The sequence below is a fragment of the Loxodonta africana genome, chromosome 13 (assembly GCF_030014295.1).
Source record: "Loxodonta africana isolate mLoxAfr1 chromosome 13, mLoxAfr1.hap2, whole genome shotgun sequence".
Classification (NCBI taxonomy): domain Eukaryota; kingdom Metazoa; phylum Chordata; class Mammalia; order Proboscidea; family Elephantidae; genus Loxodonta; species Loxodonta africana.
In genome coordinates this window covers 37,765,807-37,788,565 of record NC_087354.1, presented here as the reverse complement: position 1 = coordinate 37,788,565, position 22,759 = coordinate 37,765,807, and the positions used below count along the sequence as shown (strand labels likewise).

Genomic DNA, 22,759 nt, shown 5'->3' with positions numbered 1-22,759 from the left:
CCGGTTACGTACAAATGACTGCATTTCAGTTCATGTAAGATTAAATGCAGTATGTATTTTCATGTAAGATTAAAATGTTTTTATCAAATTGAGAAGCTATTTGCCTTCAATCCCAGCTTCTCCCCAAATCATATAATTCGCATTGTCAGCATCACCTGAAATCTTTGGTTTCTCTAGTTTTGTTTATTCACTGACTGATCAACTGAAACATTGATCATTGGGTGTATATTATTTAATAGTTACATAGCCTTGGCTTTAGTAATTTTCTTCCAGAAATGTCAAATACTAAAGTTGAAATCAGAACAATTAAAAAAAAGCTCATATAACAGTAAAAAAAAACAAAAACAAAAACCTAAGGATTCTCACATGAAAGCTGGTCTCTAGCTGAGAAAATGTTATCTGACTGAAATCTTGCTTTTTTTGTGGTTATAAAATGTTGGCAAACTTCTTTATTCGTGTACTCCTTTTACTGGGATGTTCATTGGGAGAAACATTTTAATGTGTTTCCAGTGTTTCAAAGCATATCTGATTCAAACTCTCAGGACTGTGAAAACAACGATGAAAATGAAGATGATTTGCCTGAATTAAAAATGTAGAAAATAAGACAGTGCATAATTTCCTAAAGCAAATTTACAATGACAACAATAAAATACCTTGTTGCTGAAAATTTCCCCTACATTTGTTAATGTGAATCTGCAGCTTTTATGGCTTTGCTTTTTAATTCAAAAATATTTTCGAAAATATAAAACGTACACAGAAAAGGTATATACAAAAGCTAAATAAAAGGCAAAACTGTAAGGAACATAATAAGTTAATAAAGTACCCTTTTCCATTAAAAACTGTATATTATATGTTGAAGGAGCCCTGGTGGCACAGTGGTTGAAGTGCTTAACTGCTAACCAAAAGTTTGTTCAAATCTACCAGCCACCCAGTGAAACAAAGATGTGGTAGTCTGCTTCCGTAAAGATTACGGCCTTGGAAACCCTCTGGAGCACTTTTACCTTGTGCTTTAGGGTTGCTGTGAGTCTCAGTCAACTCAAATGCAGTTTTTTTGTTTTAATTTATTCTTGATGAAATTTCAACCACATCAATTCTGTCTGGGAAGCAGGTTCGAACCTGTTAATTCAACACATAGCAAATAAAATCAATGATTCACAATGTCATGTTGTCTGGCTCCTGGGAACTGACAGTCTGCGCTGGGCTGTAATAACAGAGTGAGAATTACAGACTGCAGGGGGTGGTGCAGGGAGTTAGGTGAGGAGCACAGGTGGCAATTGTCCCTGTCGGCAGTAACCTCAGGGTAGTCGTGGGGCCTTTTCTTCCTGGAAACATAAATGAGAGCCTGTGTCGGTTTCTTGTGGGTTCCATCTACATGGTATTAGGCCACCCCCTGGATTCGGAATCTTTTAAAGGTTGGTAGGTGTCTCGATTAGCGTTGAACCCAAAAACCCAGTGCTGTCGATTCCGACTCACAGTGACCCTATAGGACAGAGTAGAACTGCCCTATAGAGTTTCCAAAGAGCGCCTGGCGGATTTGAACTGCCAACCCTTTGATTGGCAGCCGTAGCACTTAAACCACTTCTGATTAGTGTTTAGAAATGACATTTCCTGAGTGGGAGAGGGGAAAGGAGTTATAATTAAACGGCAATAATGGAAGACACCCGGTTAGAGACAAGGCCCCATTCTTACTGAGAAAGTATGAGAACATCCTCATCTCAGACTATGTTTCTAGATTCAAAATAATGAGAAGTAAGAACCTTAATTTATAACAAAGTCATTAGTAGAACTTTTTTTTTTTACTTTACAGGTCTGGGGAGTAAAATACAATGGAAATGGTTCAAAAATTGTGTCTGTTGGAGATGACCAGGAAATTCACATCTATGACTGTCCCATTTAAACGTCCAAGTCTTCCAGGCTAACGCTGCAGTGAGAATGTACAGATTGATCATGACATTCCTTTCCTTTTCAGGTTTGTTTAAGAGGAAGAGCATTTATTGTAGCAAAGGCTTAAATTTTGTAGATATAATATAAATCTTTTCATGTTTATTGGAACTGCTGTTCATACCTCAGCATAAAGTGTTCTTAATGTAAATACCTGTGCTCTTGAACATGCTTCTTTTTCCATTTACCCTGTCACAAGTAAACAGTAATCAGCATCGTTAAGTCAAAGTGACTATCTGCCTTAGAGACGCAGAGACCCAGGCACTTGAACTTTCTAGCTAAAAATACGGGCTGACTTCCCAGAGGGTTGACTCACACAGTGGGATACGGCAGCCAGCTCCCAGAAGCTGAGATAAGGGAGCGGATCTATTTCAGAATGGGTTCCTGAGTATTTGGGAGGGAATGTTCTATAGTTCTACCTTTCTGTTGTTCCCTTCTGTTTATTAAACATGTTCCCCGCCACACTTTTTACCCCGTTAGTTTCAGAGATGTCTGTAGCTCACTGGGTGGATGCTGGAGGGCCGGCTGCTGGTCTTGCTGCCTTCACAGTGCCTAGGCTTAAGCCTGTGCCCGATAATAACTGAACTCTAGCCCTGCCTCACTTGTCCCAGAGTACCTGTATCCCAGAGTTCTCTTCAGCAACCCCCTTGGGACTTGTCTTGATGTTAATTTGAAGAATTCAAATAGCTAACATTCTGAAGCTGGTTGCTCTTTATTGATCGTAACTGTGTGTCTTAGATCATGTTGTGGTTTTCCTCCAAACCCCTATTACCCTCAGAAAACCCACACTCTTTACCATAATCCACTGCTTCTCTCTCCTGCCTCTGCTTGCTTACCCTGCTCTAACGGCATTGTCCTTGCCGTCTCCTCCCTCCGACTTCCATAGGTCTACTCCCTGACTGCGTTCAGGTAGCTGCTCAGGTGTCACCTCTTCACAGAGGCCTTCCCCATTGCCTGCTACCCCTTGCCTTCCTCTTCATTTTTGTCATGGCAGTTACCACTCCCTGACACTTGCACTTACTCCCACCCTCAAAATATGAACTCCATGAAGGTGGAAACTGTTCCATCATATCAACTGTCTTAGTCATCTAGTGCTGCTGTAACAGAAATACAAGTGGATGGCTTTAACAAAGAGAAGTTTAGTCTCCCACAGTCCAGTAAGCTAGAAGTCCAAATTCAGGGCACCAGCTCCAGGGGAAGGCTTTATCTCTCTGTTGGCTCTGGAGGAAGGTCCTCGTCATCAGTCAGGATTGGTCTGGGAGCATCTCAGCACAGGAGCCTCAGGTCCAAAGGATGCGCTCTGCTCTCGGCACTGCTTTCTTGGTGGTATAAGGTCCCCAACTCTGCCTGCTTCCCTTTCATCTCTCGGGAGATAAAAGGTGCTGCAGGCCACACCCCAGGGAAACTCCCTTTACATTGGATCAGGGAGGTGACCTGAATAAGGGTGGTATTACAACCCCACCCTAGTCCTCTCAACATAAAATTACAATCACAAAATGGAGGACAACCACACAATACTGGGAATCATGGCCTAACCAAGTTGATACATTTTGGGGGGAACATAAATCATTCCATGACATCAACCAATGTGAGGGCAGCTGCCACATAACTACGCTCTAAGAAAAAAAAGGCAAAGCCACTTGTCTCATACCAGTTCGATTTTATTTTTAAAGTGACAAATTACAGGTGGATAAAATTTTAAGCAACATCCTCCAAATTCATTTACATGACAAGGAAGGAGCTGAATCTAATTTTGCTCCATCACCAGCTAGATGTAGTTCTCTAGCAATAATTTATTAGAAAGTCACAGCACAGAAACAGAACGGCCTGGAGTTGTGGTCCATTTGTAAACTGGTTTTCACAAAGGCTTAGTTGGAAGAATCAGTTTTATGTTAATCCTGATCAATGGCCAAAGCAGGAACACGTGGTCTCTTTTTACTTTGAGCAAATTATGCCCCATCTAAGCAGCTGGGGCCACTAACCGGCAACGTTCTGCTGGAGCCTGGTCCGTGCAGCTGGCTCACCTTACCTGCCATGGGTCTAATCTGCCCTTTGACCCTCCAAGGGGACTTCCCTGGCCTGAGTCAAACTCAGGTACTGTATAACCAAATAAGGGTGGACCTGACAGGTGGCCTCTGCTTTTAAGTCAGCAGCTTAGAAGGTAGCAGTTTATCTTCATGACTCCTGTGGGAAAGTAGTGAACGATAATGGCTAAAGGTTGAGGTGACCCTAAGTTCAGGTTGTAGTCCCCCTGCCAGGACAAATATCCCTTGGAGCAAGCTATAATTTACAGTGAATTTGACCAATTGTAGTCCCTAGTCGAGTTCCGTCCCATTATCTACATTATCTAAACATGATCCTGTGAGCAGGAAGCCCTTTTTAAGTATGGCTGTGCAACAAGGAGAGGAACGTTCCCCTTGAAGGGAGTGGAATCTGGGAGGTGGAAAACACTGAGAAGTTCTGTGCCTTTCCCAACCTTCAAGTCATGCAGGCTCACTGGTCAGGTGGGGGCTGGCTGTGCCTGTGGCCAAGCCACCAGAACCCCATGGCTTCTGCTGCTCTCAGGCTGCCAGGGACATGGAGGGTTTATTTTTCTTTACAAGTAAGCACTTTGGTGGGAGAGCACTGCAAAGGTTGTCAACAGAAAATTGTTAAAACCACAAAGAACAGTTGGGGGGGGGCACAGGCAAGCAGTTACATCAGCATGTCATTTAAAACACTGGTCCTCACCACAAGGGTGGAAGGTTCAGGAACCTTCCAAGAGAGATGATCAGGCACACCCCCCGTTCCAGTCACTTAGGGTACAGAACAGTAGAAACTAAGGTGGCCCTGCAACACCGGGACCACAGCCCACTCAGCATGAAGCAAGGAACTAAAGAAACCTGAGGAGCCAGGTCCGAGCCACAGATGTGCGTTCGTTCTTTAGGAGGATCGTCTAGAACCTAGATTGGAAAATATGTTAGCAGCCCTGAGGTTGTGCCCTCTGTAACTCTGCCATGGGGGTGGGGAACCACAGACCTGGAGATGGGCCAGGACGCCCACCTCGTGCCTTGGGGCTTACTAGGGAGGTGAGTGCTGCTCTCTGGGCCGTGCTATAGTGCTGGAACTGAGTTACGGCAAAGCCACTAGAAGCACTGCGGTCACTGGCATCTCGAAAGTATATCCTGCAAATGTAAATAAACAGATTCCATATGCAGACTAGAGGTGATTTACACTTAAAACATTTAAATATAAATTAAACTATAACTTAAGTTACAACCAGAAGAAAAACCAAAAAGACACTCAGCAATTGAGAATGCTGAACACATACACAGGACACCCCAAACACGAGGCCATTAAATCGATGCCATTTTCATTGTGCCAACTTTACATTCATCATATGCTAGTCCAGCCGGGCCATCTGCACTGCGTGCCTCATGCCGTCTGGCACTGCACTCCGGCCCGGGGTCCGTCATCATCCTCCTCATAGGCCTCCCTGTGCTGGCGCCAGTTCTGCTCATTGGGATTAAACTCCTTCAGCTCCACTTGATCCATGTCGTCTGTAATCCTCACCTTCTGTCGAGGGGGGAGCAATGCTTCCAGCTGGGGAAGCTTTTCTGGAGAAAGCCAGTGTTTTTCAGGAAAGAGTACCTGTAAAGGGTGAAGTGGGAAAGAGCAGTGGTTGGTCATTCTCCCAATTAAGGCATTTAACAGCACATCCAGTAAGAAAACACAGTGAACTTACTAAAAACTGTATGATCAGAGTCCCTTTCTCGAGGGGAGCTTTGTATATAGGCATCCCTTCGTCGCGCACACATCTCAGGTCCCCGTGCTTTATCACCTCACCTGCCACAGGAAAACGTTTGGTTCTGTGTTAGTTACAAAACAGGAAAATAGTGGCTTGTGTGTGTTGGGGCGAGGCGTTAGTCTCCCTTGGGGTTAGTCTCCCTGGGACAGCTTGGGGACAGGTTTTAGAGCCCCCATGGGTACCCGGGAAAGGAAAGTGTTAACTTAGCATCTAGAAAATGGGTCCCAGTCAGAGTCATCCCTGTCAGGGGTGTGGTCGGGTTGAAGGGGGTGAGGTGAGGGGCTCAGGTAGAACTCCAGGCTCCAGCAGTGTGTCAAGAAGGCAGTACACTGGAGCATGCTTGGCCTCCATCCCAAAGTGGGCTGGTTTAAAAAGTGAAGTAGGAGTCAGAAAACCCAAGTCTGGGTAAAATAGGGTGCTGATACCCGTCCTGCCTCCCTCTTGGGGGTGGTTACAAATATCCTGACCATGGGATGGCAGCCCGTGCTTCACACACACATAGAACTTGAAGTAGGAAAGGGCCGCAAAGGAGCTCAACAGCCCTACCTGGCATGAGAACCTGCTAATGGCCACCCTTCAGGGGACACCAGCTTCCTGGGCAGGGAGCTGACAAGGCAGGTCAGGCCACTGGCAGTCTCCCATGTATTTTAAAACGCACTCACAGACTGGTGAGCTTGCACCTGCTAGTTCTTATATCTGTGTTATTTCAAAAGGCATCATGGGAGGTTAGACCCCCAGAGCTCTAGCGGTCTTCCCCAAGTCTAAAAACGTTATTTCCCTCCAAGCCTGGGAAAGGAAACAAACAAAAAGGTCTCCGAAAAAGTATGCTTTTCAGCTCGGTAATAAAAATGGTAGACAAATGTTGGGAGTGGCAGGGGGCTACAGAGAAAAAGGGAAGATAAAAGCTAAACACTAATTTATCCTGCAGCCCCCTCTCCTGGGAAAATAGTATTCCACACAAAAGAACTATTCAGAAAATGAAATCACTTCATGAGGAAACCTTTGCAAGTACATGACATGAGCTTTTTAAAACAAAGCACATCCACGACTGTATCCTCGGGGCCATTCGTGCGCCAGCTGGGACTAGACATGGCCCTCCGAGCCTACTGTGTGTACAGAAGGCTACCCCGGAGCTGGCTTTCTGTGTTCTTAGTTGTTTGGTTTTTCTTTTCAAGAAGTTTTTCTGTCTTCTCTGTTCCTATCAGAGATCGCTTCTTGTTCCTCTCAAGAACTACCCCACACTTTCCTGTCTAACTTGCCAGGGTTGGGAAATCCGGAGACCAAGCATGGGAAACTGCATGAAAGAGAAGGGAAAAGACCGTGAGGCAGGCTCTTCCCTGAGGCAAATATCTGTCCTCAGTCAGGGGGCATCGCACCCTCATGAAGCTCCTAAGCCACTTTTTCATTAATCTGCTGATTCTCAGCAGTGCTCAAGACACCCTATAGGCCCTCTTGTGAGGACGGCATTTCAATAGAAGAGTGGATGAAGAAGAGGAAATCGAGGAACAAGAAAAGGAGAAGGTGTAAATGGAAAAAGAGGATACAAAGGATAAATGTGAAAAAAGAAAGAGCAAAGAAATGCAATCTCCAGCACAAAGTCTACTGGCTATCCTGCCTGCCTTACTCACAATTAAGCAAGGAAATGGGTTCCTGGGCATGCCCCTGCTGCCAGGGAGCTGGCCCAGGTGGCCACTTCCTTCTCTCTGGGGCTCCTTCCTTACTACCCTCATTCTGTCCTTGGCTCCCAGGGTCCCTGTGGCTGGCACCAGCCAAGAGGCAGCGAGGAACCCTGGGCTCCCAAGGCAGAGCCCTGCCCCAGGGAGCTCCACCTCAACGATTCAAGACCTCCTGTCTCCTCCGGTGGCCAAGGAGGAGCTTGCCCAAAGAAGTTACATGCAGACGCTGCCTAGCTCCAGCTCTCAGAAGGGCCAGATCCGAGATGGCCTGTTTGCAATGACATTTGGGACACAATACCAGCAGGCGCTGGGCATGTACCTGCTCACAACCAGTGGCCTAGGGCTTTGTGTCAATTGTGATCCTCAAATCTTCCTACTCAAGTAACTAGAAGACACAGGTACTTGGGAGGTCTATGGAACAGAACTTTAAGGAAGATGTTTTACTTTAAAATTTTCATCCAAATACTGCATTATATTGCAGTGCTTTCTCCCAAATCTTCATTACGTGTACACACACACACACACACACACACACAGAGCAAATGAAAAAGCAAATGGGGTAAAATGTTAACAGTAGGCAAACTGGGTCAAAGCATATATGGTTATTATTTGTACTATTTTTGTTTTACAATTGTTAAGTTTAAAATTTCCAAATAAAATGTTTAAAAAAAAAAAACTCTGATCAAGGCATTGATAAATAATTCCACTTAAAATAATGCTCAGAAAAGGAGGAAACAGAAAGAGCTAAGAGCCAAAGAAAGACAGTGGTGGAAAGAGAAGAAAGCCAGAGAGGAGAAAGAGGCAAAGGAGAGGGCAAGGGGAAGAGGGAGAAACACGCAGAAGAGTCTAGAAGTCAGGGAGGTGCGGTGGCACCAGGGTCTGCTCACGCCACTAGCCGCTAGAGTCTTATCGCCACTCTAAACCATCAGTGCCCTTGGACTGGCTTATCTCCCGCTCAGTCCTGAAACCCACCCTTCTAGCCTTAAGCCCTCAGATCCCCATAGAAAGTTACTGCCTGGCCCTGCTGCCTGTGAGGGAAGGGCAGCAGCACTGCTCAGAGACAGTGGTGAGGCCAAGCAAGGGTGCCTGAGTGACTTACCAGCACCACACCTTGTCTAGACATGGACAAATGACACTTTGGGCATCTGAAGCACTATTCAGACGCAGCTTTCAGTAAAGGTCCCTGCCTGCTTCTCTCCCTTTTCTGACTTGCTGCCTTCCCTCTCCCCCTCTGGCAAGTGCTCTGGTGTCCACAGACCCTCGACTGCAGTGAACGCCAACTCTGCTGGGAGCTGGGAGCCCAGAACCTCCACAGGTGCTAGTCAGCTGGGAACCCTCTCGGCCCAGAGGCAGTTGCCTCAGATGGGTCCCTACCAGTTCTGCGGGTGTGTGCAGATAAGGGCAGATCCTATGGAAGCCTCCAAGGGATACATTGACAGGCAAGGTCTTTTTTCCCTAGAAAGTTCTGTTCTAAAATGTTTCTCATGTATAATTGAGAACACAGAGGCCAGAGGAACATGTGGGTGAATTAGTACAAGAAACCACTTCTTACAGAAAAACAAATTTTTCTCATTCAAGTTTAATTAGCAGATCCAGTTAAAATTTTAGACCCCCCCAAGATTCCTGTTTGAGGCTCTTCACTGCTTCAAATATAAACATAAAAGAAATTTATAAAATTCTCAAGCACGCCAGTCATTTGCGATGGCTTTAAATTTAGAGAAAATCAAGTCACAATAACTTGGGTAACAGATGTCAACCTAAATGGGAAGCAGGGCTAACTTGCCAGGACTGTTATGCCAAACACACAGGACCACCACCACGGGGACACACGTTTGAAACATTACCTGATTTGGAGGTAATAACAAGGATTCGATCATCCAGTGTTTTTATCGTCTTCTTGAAGCCACAGAGGGCTTCAGAAAGCTGAATTTTCATTTTCATGATCAAATCATGGCCTCGTCTCTGAAAGACACTATGATCCTTCTGATCAAGCACAATTATGACATCGCCAGGCTCCAGCTCAGGCTCCTGATCTCCTTCGCCATGAAACAGTATCTTCTGCCCATCTTTCATACCTATGAAACGTCATCCCTTTCTGATTAGCCATGTCTCTTAAAAATCAGACTTTCCGTACAGCTTCTGAAGAAGAAACGGAGTCCTTTGGGGGGCCTTTATTCATCAAACCTCCTAACCTTATGCAGCCATGGGGATGGGAGTGGCAGCTGGGGTTAGAGCTGAGAAGTCACACTTCCCTTGGCAAGACGTGAGTCCTCACCCAGGTGCGTAGCAGGGAGGGGGAAACGGGCCACAACACCCACAGGCCACACTGCACTCCCCACCCACGGGGCACCATGATGCCACAAGTAGCTCCACACCACCTGCTTCCCGGTGCACACACTGTGCATGGCTTTGGGAACTGACAGGGACAGTGCAGCCAGCCCCGTCGCTTTCTGACAAGTCAGTGTATGCACACAGTACCAAGGGTAAGGCGTGCTAAAACGAGAAGTCCCTTTCACAATACCTGTGCTGGTTTGAGTGCTAAGTCTTGTACTTTTGGTCTCATCTGTGCTCCAGGATGGATTGGGAAGCCACAGCAAAAATCAAGGAATACTTGGGGAAACAGCCGAGACTGAAGACAGGCTGAGAATGCTAGTGCCAGGCAGACTAATCGTGGGGAAGGCACTGTATCTGGGAGGCTCTGGTGCAGCCGAGGGGTAATGTGTGGAGAAAGGAACACGTAGCTACAAAGACTTACACCAGGTGGTATGGCCAATGGGTAATAAAAGCTATTAGGAAGACCATTCCAACAGATCCTAAAGGAATGGTTTGAGAATGGTGAGAGGGCAATTATCCAAAACCAGAGTCAAGGAAAACTTTGGGAGCACTGGAGAACTTTAAAAAGAGGTGCTTTTGATCTCAGGGAAGGTGACTTCAGGAAGAGAACCAGAGTGACACGGAATGGAAATAAGGCCAGGGAGGGTCAAGAGAAGATGACCTGGAAATAGGGGGAAGTTATGGCACACCTGACTACTGCTGAAATATATGTTGTAATATATCTTCTTTCTCTGATATCCAACCTGTGGTTCCCACAATTAGCACCCAGTTAGCATTTCCAGCAAGAGGTGCAGCCTCCTCACCTTTTTCAACGTGCACCTCGATAATCTTCTTCTCTCGGATCACCTTGGCACCACTGCAGCTCTCGCAGCGGTCCTTGGGGCTGATGCGCTCCCCCTGGCCCTTGCACTCGATGCAGACAGTCTGGATCTGCTGCACCATCCCCGGCCCGATCTGCTGGATGTGGACCTGCATTCCCCGCCCCTTGCACAGTGGACACTTCTCCACAGAGCCCTTCTTCCCCCCGACACCTGCAGGGGGACAGCAATGAGAGCCAGGCTCATCCCTCGGAAGGGCCCTGCTGGGCGCCACAGCACAAGGGCGATGAACCATTAAATTGGACAATGGGGTCTGAATTCTGACTATGCACAAGTATGAAAAGCAATATAGAAGCATCTGGGTGATTCTAGTCAAGCGTGTGATATCTAGATATTAATATCGGATATCAAGCGTTTGTGTGTATGGCTGTGGCAAGCCAAATTCATCACTTTAGCTTCTCTTTCTTCTACCCAAAGGTAGAAAAAAACCCAGGCCTAGAGGTGAATGAGTAGGCTAGGGCTGTGGAGAAGTGAAGAACACAGCTCTGTCGACAGGGGTGACTACCCAGCCAATTCCCTGTGGGACAATGTGGGTTGAGGTCACCAGATCTGACTTTTCTTGAAAAATCAGATTAAAAAAAAATAGTAATCATTTAAGTCAGAAGTTGGCAACCTACAGGCTGCTGCCTGGTTTTGTAAATTAAGTTTTATTGGAACACAACCACACCCATTCATACATGAACTGTCTAAGGCTGCTTTTGTGCAAATTTGAGTAAACAGTTACGACAGTGACTACATGGCTCAAGAAGCCAAAATACTTTATAGAAAAAGTTTGTCGACTGCTGGGTTGGGTAAACTCTCTTGATTTTTAGATTTTTAAAATAACTGTCAACATATTAAATAAATGTACAGCCCAAATAAAACATTTCCTTCAGGCAAACAGATCTGACCCTCAGGTCACCTGTTTCTGCAGCCTCTGCTTGACCCTCACATTTGAAAACATAATTTTTCTCTGAATTCTAACCAGCCTTGTTTTTGGGTCTAAGGGGTCAGAACAGTGAAATTCATTCAAAAATTCATTTTACCTTCACATTTCTCACAAATTACATTTTTCTGGAGGGCCAATTTCTTTGTGACTCCATTATATAAATCTTCAAGAGTTACAGACAACTGATGTACAACATTCTTGCCTGACCAAGGGGAAAAAAAAACACACAATGAGTAACACTGTATTAAAAATACCACAGTATTAAATACCACCGTCCTCCCAATTTATGCTCAGTCATAGAAGTCTCCAGAGACTGGAACCCATGCCTGTTCATTCACTCCCTCCCTAACAAGGTAATGCTTCTATTATGCTTGCCTGTCCATCTGGCCGTCTGTCAATGATGAGAACTAATATTCTCACTTGCTATGAGGTAGCGATTCAATCATTTACAGACATCAACAAAAAGTGCTTCCACCTTTATTTTCTGAGAACAAATCTGAGGACAGGGTGATCATCAGTTGAGAAAACCTAAGTCAGTATTAGCCAATCAAAGTGGTTCAGTTTTCCCCATAAAAGGAGCCCATCCACAGAGAGGAAAATGCTCTCCACCTTTAACTGAAACTCTTCCTTGGGCATAAAGCTCTTTACATTCTGGAAAGCCATCACCCTTCTGTAATTTGTGGCTAAGCAGGAATTCTTTCATCTGCTGAAATCATGTTTCTGCGTGAAAGACAATGGGCATTTCATCCAGGGCTACGCCAACCTGTCAGGACTGAGGCAGCCAGCCCCTCACTGTGCGGCAGGACTCTCAATTACCAAGACAAGCTGTCCTTGTGTACTGGCTGTCACCTCTGAGAGATGAGTTAATTAAGGGCGTGAAGCTGTTCATCTCCAGATAGTGAGAGAGCTGGGCAGCACCCAAGGGTTTAGTCAAACATCCACACTGTCAATCATATAAACAGGCAAAATACGCAGACAACAGGGGAAGAATTGTGCCCAATAAACACTTTGTGATCTTCAGGACACCTTGTTCACACAATTGACCCTTAAGCTTTCTAAAGTCCATAGTCAATTATAATGTGAGAAAAAGTGTGGCCTCATCTATCTAGGGCCTCTCATTGACCAAAATCACACTTCTTTAAACTCCAATGCAGAGCTTTTTTTTTTCTCATTTTATCCAGAACTGGAATAAGCTGGTTATCTGATGCTGAGGTCCAAAGGAGACCATCCACAGTAAGCTGAGCAGGGTAAAAGGCCTACCAGAGACCAGTCGGAGAGGACAGCTCAGTCTGGCAGGAGGTAGGATGTGCAGAGTTAGGAAGAATAAACCCAGATCTCAAGAACAGCAGCCTATGGCCATTCAGCTCGGGGCTAAGAGTGCCTCACCCGCCTCCTGGGGAGGAAGCTACTGCCCATGAAGCGGTCTGAAGAGAGAGGCAGGCGGTTCATTCTACAAAGATTTTAAAACATAAAGAAGTTTGTCACCTAGAAAACCTCCTGAGAAGGCTGGGAAAACGGGCTGTAGTAAACATGGCAGAGGACCACGCAGGACGAGGGAGAGCCCACAGGCCCTGGCCCAGGTCAGGGGAAACAGGCCCAGGAAGGAGTGTGTGCGGAGGAGAAAAGCACTCGTGGCAGAGACATTATGAACAATTGCAAACCCACTGCTGTCGAGTCGATTCTGACTCCCGGAGACCTCATGTGTTATAGGGTAGAACTGCCTCCCAGCGCTTTCTGGGCAGTGATCTTTACGGAAGGAAACTGTTAGGCCTCTCTGCAGAAGCGCCGCTGGATGGGTTTGAACAGCCAACCTTTCGATTAGCAGCCAAGGGACCACTATACCACCCAGAGACCTGATGCCATTTATATCCCTCAGGACACAGGTGCCTGACCTCAACAGTAGAGAAAAAGAGGACAATAAGATGATCTTGACCTTCCTCTTCTCTACCCTTCAATCCACTCACTCCTTTACACCTGCATCATCTGCAGGCTGTCGGGTAGTTGCTGAACACAAAAAGAGCTTCGAGGTAGCGTGGATACTAGACAAGTAAGGAACTGTTTAAAACTAATGGTCCTCAAACATGACAAGTCTGCCCTTTGAGAGCACGATCCGTCCTCATTCCAGCAGCACGCATCCTTTTTGGAAACTATGAACTTGCTCACACTCCTTTATGAGCACTTACCTCTTCTCTCTCTCGCCATCCGCCCTCCACCACCAAAGAACATGTCGAAGATGTCCATGGGTGACGAGAAGCTGGGGCTGCCCGAGCCACCTTCCTTAATTGCCTGCTCCCCACCTTGGTCATAAACGTCCCTTTTCTTTGGATCTGAAAGCACTTCATATGCCTGGGATATGAGTTTAAACTTTGAAAGAAAAAAAGAGAAGTAGTGTGAGTCGTCTGATTAAGCAAACCCCCCACATGGATGGTACATATGCAATAACAGAGATATTCTGCATCCAAGCCCCCAAACAAGCCACTTTCCTACACACTCTCTATCTAGAACTTTATTTTTCCATTTACTCCCTGATAAAGTGGGAAAGACAGGACAAATATCCTTAATGAACTGGTAGCAGGGACACTGCAGAGAATAAGAGAAAGCAGCAGGGCAGGAAGGTTTCTCCAGACTCCAGCTGCAACAGAAGGAAGTTATGTTGGGCCAGGACACAGTGCCGTGTGCCAGGGCTTAATCAACAGCCTGATCCCCAGGGCTCCAGGGTGCTAGTCCTGGCATCCCAGCTCATGGGAACTGCTTTACTTGTTTACTAGCATGAAATTCAACTGTACCCATCTTTGAGCACCTAACCACATGCCAAACATTATACACAAACCTGTACTTCCTACCTTCCCCCCCTAAACCCGCTCCATGGTCTCCCTATATTTTAGTTAACCGGCCACACCAAAACTTCTTTACCTCTAGCCCCCACACTAGCTCATCTGTCAACAAACCCTGGTGGCTCTACCTTCAAATTTGTGTCTTCAGTAACCTGGGACAGACCCAATATTCTCTGTGTAGCATTCTTGCCAAAAATGCATCACCGGAATCCAATTGCCAGAAAACCTAAGTTGAGGGGCAGTCTGCAAAACTGGCCTGGACGCTTCAAAAATGCCAAACGTGAAAGATAAGGCTAAGGGAAACCAACAGGAAAGCTAAACGTGATGTATGATCCTGGGTTGGATCCAGAGCTAGGGAAAAAAAATGGCCACAATGGACATTATTGGAACAATCGGAGAAATACGAATATTTTTTTCTCAACGTTAAACTTGAATTTGGTAACTGTACTATGGTTATGTACAAGGATGTCCTTGTTCTTAAGAGAAACATGTTGAAGTATTTAGGGCTGAAAGTTATGATGTAAGCAACTTACTCTCAAATTCTTTAGCAAATAATAATAGTGATAACAGAAATGGATAAAACAAATATGGCATCATACTACAGGTGAAGCTGGGTGAAGAATGTGCAGGTGTTCACTCTCCTCTTGGTATGGAAGTCTTAAAAATAATATCAAGACACTAAAATCTTCCAAATTGCAGTGGATTAATTACTTTTATGTGTGGTCTTTCTAGCCATGGACTTGTAACTCCCACCCAGGTGACTGGGTGGAACTGTGTGATAGGGTCATTGTGGCCTACCAAGGCAACTGGTCAGTTTTGCCTTAAAGGAGAGCCAATTCCAGAGCAGAGAGGAGGAGCCCACCACCACCAACAAAGGAGAGACCCAGCGGCAGGAGAGGCCCAGCGGCAGCAGAGGCCCAGCGGCAGCAGAGGCCCAGCGGCAGCAGAGGCCCAGCGGCAGCAGAGGCCCAGCGGCAGCAGAGGCCCAGCAGCAGGAGATGGCAGGGTAGGCTTCCCTGCCTACGGAGCGAAAAAGCTGGGTGCCTTGGGCAGGGATGGAGGGCCAGAGAAAGGTGTGCCTACGAGCACAGCTAGGAAGAGGCTATCCTGATAGAACTGTATCCTGAGTGTTCCTGAGCCTGAATTTTAACTGTTACTTCCCTAATAAACCCCATAATTATGAATATGGTCTGCGAATTCTGTGTGGCCATTGCAATGAATTATCAAACCCAGTAGGGAGTGCTGTGGGAGGGACAGTTGGTGTCAGAATTAGTGAAGATGGCAGAGAGAGGAGGCGTGTCCGACCTCCACCTCTTAAGAATCAGCCTTGGGCTGTTGATCTTGATTCTCCTTTCCCCTTTTCACTACCACCATGCCTGCCTTGGCCAAGGCGACCAATTCTTTTTCTTTTTTTTAATTATGCTTTAAGTGAAAGTTTACAAATCAAGTCAGTCTCCCATACAAAAATTTATATACACCTTGCTAAAAAATAACCTTGCTATATGCTCCTAATTGCTCTCCCCCTAATGAGACAGCCGCTCCTTCCCTCCACTCTCTATTTTCATGTCCGTTCCACCAGCTTCTGACCCCCTCTGCCCTCTCATCTCCCATTCAGACAGGAGATGCCAACATAGTCTCAACCGTCTACTTGATCCAAGAAGCTCATTCTTCACCAGCATCTTTTTCTATCCCATTGTCCAGTCCAATCCCTGTCTGAGAGTTGGCTTTGAGAATGGTTCCTGTCTTGGGCTAACAGAAGCTCTGGGGGCTATGACCACCGGGGCCCTTCTAGTCTCAGTCAGACCATTAAGTCTGGTCTTTTTATGAGCATTTGGGGTCTGCATCCCACTGCTCTCCTGCTCCCTCAGGGGTTCTCTGTTGTGTTCCCTGTCAGGGCAGTCATCGGTTATAGCCGGGCACCATCTAGTTCTGGTCTCAGGCTGATGTAGTCTCTGGTTTAGGAAGGCGACAAACTCTTGCCTGGATTGCAGCAGTGACCTCCTCACTAGTCTCCGAGCTTCCATCTTTACCCCAGCTTTCAATCTGTCCTCCACACAGCAGCCAGTGAGCCTGCTGGTCATGTCAATCCTCTGCCTCAAACCTTCCAATGTGGCCGTATCACAGTCAGAGTAAAAACCAGTCCTTACTCTGATCCACAAGTCCTGACACTTCTCTGCCTTCATCTCCTCTTACGCTTCCCCCCACCCCCCACAATCCAGCTTCAGTGGCCTCCTTGCTGTTCCTCTACACCCTAGCACGCACCTGTCCTTGGCCACCCCATCACCTCTTTCAAGCCTTTGCTCAGATGCTACCTTTTGAGGGAGCCTTCCCCGATGACCTTGTTTTAAAATTGCAACCCCAGCCCCAGAACTTCCCACCTCACCTACCCTGCTTTATTTTTCTCCACAGCACTAATCACCTTCTAGCACATCCTGTCATTTACTGCTTATGTTGTATGCCCCACTAAAGCATACTTCTTGACGACAGAGAATTTTGCCAGCTTTGTCCACTGCTTGTATCCCCAAGCTGAGAACTGTGCCAGGCACAATGAAGGTAGTCAGTAAATACTTGTTAAGTGAATGGCTCAATTCTGGGAATACCCTGTGAGTGAGGCAGGGTCTTGGCCTTCCCTGAACTACAGTTTATATATAAATAGCCTGTCATGCAGCTGACTCCATAAAACATACAGATCCTCCAAGTGCTATGAAGAGACAAAAATGGAAACAAGTAACAGAGATACTATGTTTTCTCTTCTACAGATCTCTGAGCTGAAGTAGCTAACAAAAAAAACCAAACCCAATGCTGCTGAGTTGATTCTGACTCATAGAGACTCTACAGGACAGGGTAAATCTGCCCCACTGGGTTTCCAAGGAGCGGCTGGTGGATTCAAACTGCCAACCTTTTGGTCAGCACCCGAGCTCTTAACCACTGAGCCACCAGGGCTCTGAAGTAGCTAACACGGTAATTAAAAAAAAAGTCTTAAAGAGACATCAGAATCATATATAAGGCAGTTAGATCTTTTGACGTGTTAATTTGCACATTATTCTACAGAGAAGAATCGTCCACTACTACCCCTTTCCTCAACAGAAGTCTGACATACAGGAATCCAGTGCCTGGTATGGACAATCAGAAAGCAACTAGGTTGGGCAGCACCCTGAGAATTTCCGAGGCCTGTCATAGGTCAGGAATTAGGTAAATATGCTTCATGAGAATGCCCACTAGAAACACTCACCAAATACCCTGGATACTCGCAAGACACTTGGACTTAAAGGAATTAATTAATCTAAGATGGAAAAAGATGGTAGTGACTTCCCTGTCACTCGGGGCATTCAATCAGAGGCCAGATCTAACATAGCATGGCGGCCCTGACTACCTGTTGTGGAGTCTACCCCACCTCTGAGGTCCCAGCATTGCAGGGTCTAACTCAGCCCTTTGCTTCTACCTGCTTCTCACAGTTGGGGAGATTACTCTTCTGCCCAGCTCACTTTTCAGACTGTGATAATATGCCACACCCTTAATGGATTATTATGCCGCTGGAAAATGGCTTTGAAGACCACGTAGCAACTTGGAAAAGTACTTGTGATAAAATTCCAAGTGGAGAGAAAAAAAAAAATCATCTTGGAAAAGGCCTGGAAAGAAGCATAATGCGAGGGGCTAGGGTGAAATGTTCTGCAATTTTATGCTGGTTTTACGATGTTCTAACTTGAAAATCAGTAATTCAAACTAAATGTTACAGTGCATTTGGCCAAAAGGCCAAACTCATCTCAAAAGCTGGTTAGGGTAGTAGCCAAGAATGTATACCCCTCCGTTTACTGCTCCTGAAAGGGACTATCTTGCTCACCCGCCATCCTTGGCGTCCTGCAGAAAACCAGCTGTAGATAAGTAATGACTCCACACACAGCACCCAGCAACAAACACAGGCGGCCCACTGCTTAGCAACACAGGACAACAGGGCAAAAAACAAAGACTGACACCCCACGGCCTTCTCAGTTGTCCTGGAACAAGGGGGAAAGGGCTGGCTTAATCTATTTTTGAAGAGGCATTAATAATACAGTGACAAACTTAGAAGGGGGGAAAAAAGGTTCAGCCTGGGACAGATAAAGTGGACAAGAACAGCACGCAGGCATGCCGGAGAAAGAAATGACCTGCGCCATGCACCCGGTCCATAGCAGGGCCAGAGCAGGGGCTATCTGGTGAATGAATGAACGAATGAGTCCTTTCTGGGACTTTTCCCAGCAGAGTTTCTATAAATTGTGTTCCCACTCTCCTTACCCCCTTTGATTTCCAATTCAAATTTCCACTGATCTCTGAATTCACCCTCCTTTCACAATTTCCTTTCCAATCTGTGCCTTCTACAGGGCTCCCCAGCCTCCGCACAGAGAGATGTCCCTCGTGACATCTCTCTTTAGTCTCCATTCAGCCAGCTAACACACATTTTACCACCTACACAGCATAGCTAGACAAAGGGCATGCAGTGGGCATGGGGCTGGAGCCCCTACACTGTTAATGTTCTGGCAGAGAACAACCCATTTTGAGTCGATTCCAACACATAGCGACCCCATAGGACAGAGTAGAACTGCCCCATATGGTTTCCAAAGTGCAGCTGGTGGAGTCAAACTGCCATCCTTTTGGTTAGCAGCCAAGTTCTTAATCACTGCGTCACCAGGGCTCCGTGGCAGTGAATACCAGTGTCAAATCAAAAGCCAGAAAAAAAAAAAAAATCAAACTCGATGCCGTTGAGTCCATTCCAACTCATAGTGACCCTATAGGACAAAGTAAAACTGCCCCATAGGGTTTTCAAGGAGCACCTGGTGGGTTCGAACTGCCAGTCTTTTGGTTAGCAGTCGTAAGTCTTAATCACTACACCATCAGGGTTTCTCAACGTCAAATAATCACAATTAAAGTAGAATGAGTATTAGGGCAGTAGGTCAGTCTATGGGTCACAGGCAGCCTCCCAGAGGACATTTCAGCTCAGAACTAAACTAAAAGGTTTTAGTCCCTTCCTGGAAGGTGGGAAGGAGACAGGATTTCTGGCAGTGGGCACATCACAGAACTTCCTCAAGCTGCAAGGGACCTGCCAGAACTCCCTTACCAACAAGATGACCCTAATTCAGTGCCTGGTTTTAAGTATTAGTTTAAAACAAACCACCTACTCAGACAGGGGTATACAAGGCAAATGCCACACAAACGTAGCATAGGTCAAATCCGACTGGAAAAAAAGAAACTTCAGAACACCAAAAGCATACTCATGTCAAACTGTATTCGCACAACCATGAACTCTCGGTAAATGATATGAGATTTGACTTGAAACCGGGGTTGGAAGGCTTTCCCACACGTTGCCTTTAGCCAGTCTGCTGGAAGGTGGAATTAGAAGCCTAGAAGTGCTCTCCTTGAAGGAGATTCTCAGACACAAACTACAATGAATTTAGGGAGTATGTCTATGAATCACCAACATCATGTAGCAAGCTGGTGACTTTAAAAGCTACAGTAAGCCACCTAAATATAGATGAGAAAGAACATGAGTGGGTAACAGACAAATGGTCTTACATGAAAGCATTTTAAACTTGTGACAGCCACATGTGGCTAAATATAAATATTCTATCACTGCTGCCACCCGGCCAGCCTTCCTTAAGCAGCTTTCTCCAGCATGGAATAATGAACGCAGACAGGTATCTCGATATTAGTGTCGCTGCCACAGGTCTAAATGCTACTCTGGTGATCCGTGGCTTCAAAAATGGCCCATGCGTCACTGTTATTAGCTATTACAACAGGTCCAGCACCCAAGCCCACCTAGGACAGCCAAAGTTTCATAAGAAAATGGTTAGAAGTGGAAGGAGAAGAGGGTAGGATAACATGCTTTTCTTGCAATGCCTGATCCTCAAAGTCACTTATTCAGTGGCTCGTGAGCATCCTCAGCGATAAAAGGCCGGCTGTCTTTGTTCCTGAGAACAAGCTCAAAAGGATTAATCTAGGTCTTTATTATTCAAGGCATTTTTCAGCCTATTATAGGTCCTTATGACCAACCATGAGTCATTTATTACAGAAAACTCGAAACATGTATGTAAAATGATGTGCCAGCTTACAGATTTTCCCGTCCCTCTTTAAAAAAGAAAACATGATTATTCAACGTCGGCCAACCTTTATCAAGCAGGAGGGGGACACCAGGTTTGTCCAAGGTACTAGCTCAGACTAAAAGAAACTCACCCCTAGGGCTTATGCATTAGCAGGGAGTATGAGCACAAAATGATTCAATCCCAGTGGTTCCTAGCAAATACACAACTTCTGGTCGTGCGTGCCTCAGTTTCCCTGTTGGCCGGCTGCCTCTCCCCCCTGCAAACTCTATGGGAACTGGGCTCCCACATTTAAGTCCCAGCGCCTCGCCGGCGTCTAGCACAAACCGCAGGGGCTCCGTGAACACTCGAGGGGTGAACAGAGGAAGGAACAAGCTGCGCAGGGGCTGAGGAGGGGCCCGAGTCCCTCGATCCCGGCACCACCGGACCCTCGGCCGGGCGAGCTGCGGCTCGGCCGAGTGCCCTGCCCCTGACCCCGCCGCCGCGCTGCGCCCTCCCGGCCTCCGACCCTGCCCTGCCCTGCCCCTGACCCCAACGGCCCGCCGCGCCCTCCCGGTCTCCGACCCTGCCCTGCCCTGCCCCTGACCCCGCCGCGCCCTCCCGGTCTCCGACCCTGCCCTGCCCCTGACCCCCGCCGCCCCCTGCCGGCAGCGGCCGCCTCAGCCAGCCGCGCGGCTCGGGTCCCCCGCCGCCCTCAGTAACTCCCGGCCCCGTCTCCGGGTGGGATAGCCCCGGCGGCCCCGCAGCGCCCCTAGCCGCCCCGCGCCCGGCCCGCACCTTCTCGCCCTCATCCGGGTTCTTGTCCGGGTGGTACTTGAGCGCCAGCTTGCGGTAGGCCTTCTTGATCTCCTCCGGGGAGGCGCTGGGCTTCACCCCCAGGATGTCATAGTACTGCGTCTCCTTCACCATCTTGTCTCTGCGGGGCGGGCGGGGCGAGGCCGCTCAGCGTACCCAGGATGCCCCCGCCGGGCCCCTCGCCCGCCCGTCCGTCCGTCCGTCCGTCCGTCCGTCCGTCCGTCCGTCCGTCCGTCCGTCCGTCTGTCACGGTCGCGGCCGCAGCCGCTGCCGCCCGGGGCTCTGCCCGCCCGCCTGCGCCGGGTCGACCTCCGCGCCCGGGTCCGCCGCACTCGAGGCGCCGGCTCCTCCGCGGCGGGTTTTATTCGGCGCCGGCGGAAGGTTCCGCAAGGAGACAGTGACGCCACAAAGACCCAGAACCTTCGCGGAGGTTCTGGTGGCATCCCGACCAGCCCGGCTGAGGCGCGGCGGCGGATTCGCAGCCCGGACCCCCGACGTCTGCGCCCGGCGCGGCCCGGCCCGCTTACCCGGTGTCCTCGGGCGCCTGTTCCTCCGGCCGCCCGTCCGACTCCCCCGAACTCCAGTTCTGACCGCCGCCCCGGGCCATGTTGGGGGCTTTGGAAGGCGGCTTCTGCGTGGAGGGCGCCTTCCGACGTCCGTCCCGCCGCCCCGGGGCCGCCCCCTTGCCCTTCCGTGTGTCCGTGGGGTCGGCTGCCTTGAGGACCGGGTTGCCTGAAGGGCAGCGCGGGCTGGAACCCTGCACGGAGAAGCTGGACTGAGAGGCCTGCGCCCTGCGGTCCCCACCCGGCCTCCCGCTCTGGGCGTGGCTGCCCTCTGTTGGGTCACAGCTGGGGTGCGCCCTGAGGGCTGCCCTGGATTGTTGCATTTTTTGAGGGGTTTGGAGTGGGTAGGGGCCTTCTACCGTGGCGGGACCCTGTTCCCCTAGACCCTACAGGAGCTTGCTGCCCCCGGGGCATCTTCAAGGCCGGGTAAACCTTCCAGATCTGGACAGTGGTCTTCCGCTGGCTGCAGGTGTGGACAGTGACCTTTCCACTGAAGTCCCCCAAGTGTGGGTAGTGACGACCCCTAAATGTGGGCTGTGACGCACCTCAGATGTAAGCAGCGACGTCCCCCAGGTCTCCCAAGCCCCCCCCCCCCACTTGTTCCGGGAGTGGGAAACCGCTCCTCTTCCGCGTATTGTCAGTGAGCGAACCACCAAGGCTGGACCAGGCCCGACAGCCCATGCTGCACACATTGGGGGAATGATGGCGGGCCCATGGCTCTGGCTGGACCCTGTTGGCCGCCCAGGACAACTGCCCAGTCCCCTTTGGGAGGCCGGGGAACCATGGTCACTTTGACTAGCAGCAGAAGGGTACATGTGAAAAGCAGGGCCAAGCGCTTATCAAGAAACTGCAGACCCTGCCACCCGAGCCCGGCCCCAGCTTCTGCAGTGGAACTCTTCTTCAGGAAGGAGCGCCAACCTGCCTGGATCCTTTGGCCTTGCTTTAGGTTCTG

General features: G+C 48.1%; 2 protein-coding genes across 4 annotated transcripts in view; one reads left to right on the top strand and one right to left on the bottom strand.

Moving 5' to 3' along the window:
* The window catches only part of SKIC8 (SKI8 subunit of superkiller complex), a 31,118-nt gene extending 23,038 nt beyond the window's left edge, over window positions 1-8,080 (top strand). For all 3 annotated transcript variants that reach the window (XM_003413841.4, XM_023552960.2, XM_064267215.1), the window contains one exon: window positions 1,808-8,080. In XM_003413841.4, the coding sequence (XP_003413889.1) occupies window positions 1,808-1,897 (90 nt within the window). In that variant the 3' untranslated portion in view covers window positions 1,898-8,080. The remainder of the gene's footprint in view (window positions 1-1,807) is intronic.
* Window positions 5,356-21,932, bottom strand: DNAJA4 (DnaJ heat shock protein family (Hsp40) member A4). The gene is made up of 8 exons (XM_003413842.4): window positions 21,772-21,932; window positions 21,227-21,365; window positions 13,728-13,908; window positions 11,642-11,746; window positions 10,542-10,769; window positions 9,249-9,479; window positions 5,666-5,766; window positions 5,356-5,571 (listed from the first exon to the last, which is right to left on the bottom strand). Exons 1-8 carry the CDS (start codon window positions 21,849-21,851, stop codon window positions 5,356-5,358), a joined length of 1,281 nt encoding a protein of 426 aa, XP_003413890.3. The 5' UTR covers window positions 21,852-21,932.
* Between the last annotated feature and the right edge of the window lie 827 nt (window positions 21,933-22,759).

Bases quoted from the DNA above. Each gene is read 5' to 3' on its own strand.
- DNAJA4 (XM_003413842.4), bottom strand. From the start codon at position 21,851: ATGGCCCGGGGCGGCGGTCAGAACTGGAGTTCGGGGGAGTCGGACGGG. The intron at 13,909-21,226 runs GTGCGGGCCGGG...TTTCTTTCAAAG, and splicing joins ACCCGGATGAGGGCGAGAAG to TTTAAACTCATATCCCAGGC. The intron at 9,480-10,541 runs GTGAGGAGGCTG...GACGTTTCATAG, and splicing joins CGAGGTGCACGTTGAAAAAG to GTATGAAAGATGGGCAGAAG.